The 5,140-nt window shown below is 39.9% G+C and overlaps 1 protein-coding gene across 1 annotated transcript; it reads left to right on the top strand.

Moving 5' to 3' along the window:
* The first annotated feature begins 1,337 nt into the window (after window positions 1–1,337).
* LOC149373240 (uncharacterized) lies at window positions 1,338–3,577 on the top strand. The gene is made up of 6 exons (XM_089597630.1): window positions 1,338–1,413; window positions 1,499–1,794; window positions 1,843–2,044; window positions 2,159–2,385; window positions 2,584–3,187; window positions 3,465–3,577. The coding sequence occupies exons 1-6, from the start codon at window positions 1,338–1,340 to the stop codon at window positions 3,575–3,577; spliced, it is 1,518 nt and encodes a 505-aa protein (XP_089453756.1).
* Window positions 3,578–5,140: the final 1,563 nt, after the last annotated feature.

Here is a 5,140-nt window from a genome sequence, read left to right as displayed (position 1 = left end):
CATTTAGTTTTTGTACACCGTAAGTGTTAATTAAATTTCAGCATCATGTCCCGAAAGTCTGCGGCACGCATTGACTACCTCGTGCAGAAGCTGCAAACGTTTTCTTTCAAAGTGCAAAATTTAAATGACCTTTTAAATAGCTCTTCTGTCGACTCCGTCAATGTGGGCCTGCGGCTCGCAGACCTACAAAAAATACACCAGGATTGCGTCCGATATTGCGATGAATTGACACTCAATCAACCTAATCACCCTTGTTTTGATAAGTTTTTCTCGGCTGAAATGACGTATTACACGGTAGCTTCCAAAATCAAACAAATGAATCAACCTGATCTTAACAGTAGCATCACCAATACCACCATCATTGAGAGACATGAAGCCCCTAAGCTTCCAACGATCAGTGTCCCGCCTTTCAGTGGCAGTCATGAATATTGGATGTCTTTCAAAAACTCTTTTACTGATTTAATTCATTCACGCTCTGACATTAGTGATATGGTAAAACTTGCTCATCTGAAAGGTTCACTGAGGGAAGAGGCACTGAGCAAGGTAGCAGTTTTTCATATTTCTGCAGAAAATTATACACAGGCATGGAAGGTTTTAAATGAGTTTTATGATCAGAAAAGGCTTTTATTAGAAAAACATATCGATACCGTTATGAGTCTCCCCCCTGTTGGTAAGGCAACAGCAGCAGATTTATCCAAATTAACAGATGATGCTAAACAACACTTGAGCATTTTAGAGCAGCTAGGCGTTAACATCCATCATGAATTTATAGTGAGAAGTTTAGTTAAATGTCTCCCCATAACAACTCGTAGGAGATGGCAGGAAACCCTAGCTTTAGACAAGTTCCCGACGTTAGATGAATTTTATAAATTTGTAGAAACCAACATTTTTAACCTCAAAGCAATAGAGCAGGAGTTTTCAACACCATCAGCTAGCAATAGGAAGCGACCCTCTGACAATTCTCAACTCTCCCAGAAGGCCAAGCGAACTCCTATCGATTTTAATGCTCGCTCCTTAGTGACAAATGTTTCACCAAATTGTCTTAAATACAACGAAGTTCATCGGCTTTATGTCTGCCCAGCATTTAATAAGCTTGCCCTTCAGGAGCGGTGGGATTTTGTAAAGAGTAACAAAATCTGCCGTAACTGTTTGCGCTCTCATCCACTACCTTGCAAAAACGAAAGTAGATGTAAAAAGTGTAACAGGGATCATCACACCATTCTACATGCAGACAAGAAATCAAATACAACATCTCAACAACAGACCAAAGGAACACCAAACACTCCTACTCCTGCGACCCAAAAAACTGAAAGGGAACAATCAATTACATCAAAAACATGACTAGACCAGTACTCATTAGCATCATCAGCACATTTACTACACACACAGCTTATGCCGACAGCCATCTTACAGGTAAAAAATCTCAAGGGTGATTTCATCTCGGCACGAGCGTTGCTAGATTCTTGTTCTACTGTCAACTTGATCACTTCTGATTTAGCAGAGTCATTAAAGCTACCTGTTAAAGACTGTTCAGTCTCAATAGGAGCTGTTGATGACTTATGCACTATTTCCAAAAAATGCATTAAGCTTAAATTTCAATCCAATCACACCAAGTTTGGAAAAGAGTTAGAATTCCTTATTGTCCCAAAGATCACTAACCTCGTGCCAGATGAAATTTTCCCTCGTGAGTTATATCACATTCCAAAAAACATACAACTAGCAGATCCTAAATTTCACATACCTCAAGCAGTTGACATATTATTGTCCTCAGGCACTACCCTAGCAGTATTAGCTGTAGGACAATTAAATATCACTCATAATACGACTAACATAATATTACAGAAAACTAGTTTAGGTTGGATAGTGGCAGGAGGCTCAGACAACATATCAACCTCAAGAAAGGCGTCTTGTAATGTAGTAAAATTAGATACCATGATAGAAAGATTCTGGCTAGTCGAAGAGATAGACACCGAACCCTCAAAATCTCGCGATGAGATAGCTTGTGAAAAACATTTTGTCAATAATACTCGAAGAGACCCTACAGGTCGATACATCGTGCGGCTACCTTTTCGTTGCAATAAATTTGAGTTAGGAGAATCTCGTTCTCAAGCATTAAATCGTTTTTATTCACTTTTTAAGGTAAATCCCAATTTTAAAGTAGAGTATGAAAAGGTGATGCAGGAATATATCGACCTTAATCATATGTCACTAGCTAACGACACTGTAGGAGGTTATTATCTTCCTCATCATGCCATAATAAAACCATCTAGCGAGACCACCAAGCTTAGAGTAGTTTTTGATGCTTCGGCAAAGACTTCCACAGGAATTTCACTTAATGAAGTTTTACTAGTAGGTCCCACCATCCAGGACAAAATATTTGAACAAGTAATTAAATTCCGAGCCCACAAATACGTCATTACAGCCGACATAGCCCGAATGTATAGGCAGATTATCGTACATCCCGATGATCGAAAATATCAGCGTGTACTATGGTACCATAACCACCAAATCAGAACCTATGAACTTAATACCGTAACATTTGGCGTTTGATCAGCCCCATTTTTAGCCATACGCACGATTCAGCAGCTCGCCAACGACGAAGCATCAAATTCACCACGAGCTAGTAAAATACTCCTCAGAGATTTGTATGTGGATGATCTCATTACTGGAGCTGACACTCTCGGTGAGATTATTCAGATACGTGATGAAGTGATTGAGCTGTTGAGTCGAGGCGGATTTACGATACGACAATGGGCCTCTAATCACGAAGCTGCTCTTAACAACATTGATAAGAAATTCTTTGATTTAGACTGTTTGATAAAGGAAAATCTTGTTCAAAAAACGCTGGGAATCATTTGGAATTCTCAACATGACAAACTTCAATACAAGGTTCAAGTAATTGATCCTAAAGACACTTGCACTAAACGTAAACTCATATCTGAAATTTCTAAAATTTTTGACCCGCTTGGATTGGTAGGCCCAGTGTCGTTATATGCCAGAGTTTTAATTCAAGATTGCTGGAAATCTAAAATCACATGGGATGAGTCCCTGCCCCAGGAAATTCATACCAGATGGGCCACTGTTGCAGAACAACTACATCTGCTAGAAAAACTTTCGATTGATCGTGACATCTTGATTCACAATTTTGCACGAGTCGAGATACACGGGTTTTGCGATGCAAGCATACGTGGGTATGGAGCATGTATTTATTTCAGGTCCATAGATGTAAAGGGCAAAGTGTTGGTAAGACTTGCATGTGCAAAATCACGCGTCGCTCCTCTCAAAAATATGACTATTCCTCGATTGGAATTATCTGCCGCATCCTTACTCAAAAAACTATACGTTACTATGCGATCTCAATTCGAGCTTCATGTCGATCGGGTAGTGCTGTGGTCCGACTCTACCATCGCACTGCATTGGATTAGCAAGGCTCCCCACTTATTAAGAACTTTTGAATCAAACAGGGTTGCGGATATTCAAACTCTCGGAGCTGAGGTCCAGTGGAGACATGTTCGAACAGATGACAATCCCGCAGACGCGTTATCCAGGGGTCAACTCCCTGCAGATTTTCTCTTAAATAACACTTGGTTTTCAGGTCCAAGTTGGTTGTCCCAAGCAGAGAACACCTGGCCACCCAGTGTGAAGATATCAAGTCGAGAAGACTCTGGGTTCAAACAACGATTCTGCCTTCTAACCACAAACTCAGTGTCTGAGATCTATTCTCGTTTTTCATCATACCAGACTCTTATTAAAACTATAGCTTTAATTTTTAGATGGCGCACAAAACTTAACAAAGGATTACCAATCACCGTTGAAGAAGCACGAGAAGCAGAGCTGAAATTTCTGCGTAGTATACAACACGAAAAATTCCCTGTTGAGGTATAACGTCTGTCGACCGCTCACGACACAGAGTCTGGGCAAATTTCTGTTCCTTATCAAAAAACTACCAGATTCGACAATTTACATCCATTCATAGATAACGATGGACTCTTGCGCGTGGATGGTCGATTGAAAAATGCACAACTTGCTTACAATCAAAAACATCCAGTTTTGCTGCCAAGCAAACATCACGTAACCGATTTAATTATTCGACAATACCATCAATCTAATTTACACGGAGGAATACAATCCACTCTTTACTCAATCAGAGAACGCTTTTGGATAATTAATGGTAGAGATCAAGTTAGAAAAATTATCAGACACTGTGTGGATTGTATTCGTACCAAACCTAAACCCTTACAGGCCCAAATGGCTGATTAACCCGCAGCTCGCGTAATCAAAGCCCCAGCATTTAGTCACGTTGGTGTGGACTTCTTTGGACCTCTTTATATTAAGGAAAAACAGTTTAGAAGTAGAACAACCCTTAAGGTGTATGGATGTGTTTTTGTATGCATGATGTCCAAAGCGGTTCACATTGAACTAGCACATGATCTCTCTACGGAAGGTTTTTTAGCCGCCTTTCGTAGGTTTATTAGTCGTAGGGGAATACCCGAGCACGTATATTCAGACAATGAGACAAATTTTGTAGGAGCCAATAATGAATTGAGAGAAATTTATGACTTATTTAAAACACCCGAATATGAAAACCAAATAAAAAATTACGCACTTTCTAATCGCATAACTTGGCACTTTAACCCACCTTTATCACCTCACTTTGGCGGTCTTTGGGAAGCTGCAGTAAAGAGTTTCAAACACCATCTAAAACGCATTCTGAAAAATCATACTCTCACATACGAACAATTGCAAACTTTACTCATTGAGATTGAGGCTATTCTAAATTCAAGATCAATATGCACTCTTTCTGCGGATCCCAATGACCCTCTAGCATTAACACCTGCTCACATGCTTATAGGAAGGTCTTTCAAAACATTACCCGAGGAAAATCTTGTTTCAGTTCCTGATAATCGTCTATCCACCTGGAACTTCATAACTAAGGCTCGACAGGACTTTTGGAATCGTTGGCATACTGACTATCTCAATGAGTTCAATATCCGTCAAAAATGGCATGAATCTACTGGCGAAATCAAACCTGGTGCGGTCGTTATTCTCATCGAAAAGACAATTCCACATGGGCGGTGACCGCTGGGTGTGGTTCTTGAGGTGTGTCATTAATCTCAATTTGTTTCAATCAATAATTCTA

Source organism: Copidosoma floridanum, unplaced genomic scaffold, assembly GCF_036245765.1.
Source record: "Copidosoma floridanum isolate Cflo_tuat_1 unplaced genomic scaffold, Cflo_Japanese_pri ptg000034l, whole genome shotgun sequence".
In the NCBI taxonomy this organism is placed as follows: Eukaryota; Metazoa; Arthropoda; class Insecta; order Hymenoptera; family Encyrtidae; genus Copidosoma; species Copidosoma floridanum.
The sequence above is the reverse complement of the archived record's forward strand: the minus strand, read 5'-3'. Positions and strand labels throughout refer to the sequence as shown.

Excerpts from the sequence above, each read along its gene's own strand:
- LOC149373240 (XM_089597630.1), top strand. The coding sequence starts at position 1,338 with ATGACTAGACCAGTACTCATTAGCATCATCAGCACATTTACTACACAC. Across the intron at positions 2,386-2,583 it reads AGGACAAAATATTTGAACAA|CAGCTCGCCAACGACGAAGC; the intron begins GTAATTAAATTC and ends CGCACGATTCAG. Across the intron at positions 3,188-3,464 it reads GTTTTGCGATGCAAGCATAC|GGTTGCGGATATTCAAACTC; the intron begins GTGGGTATGGAG and ends TGAATCAAACAG.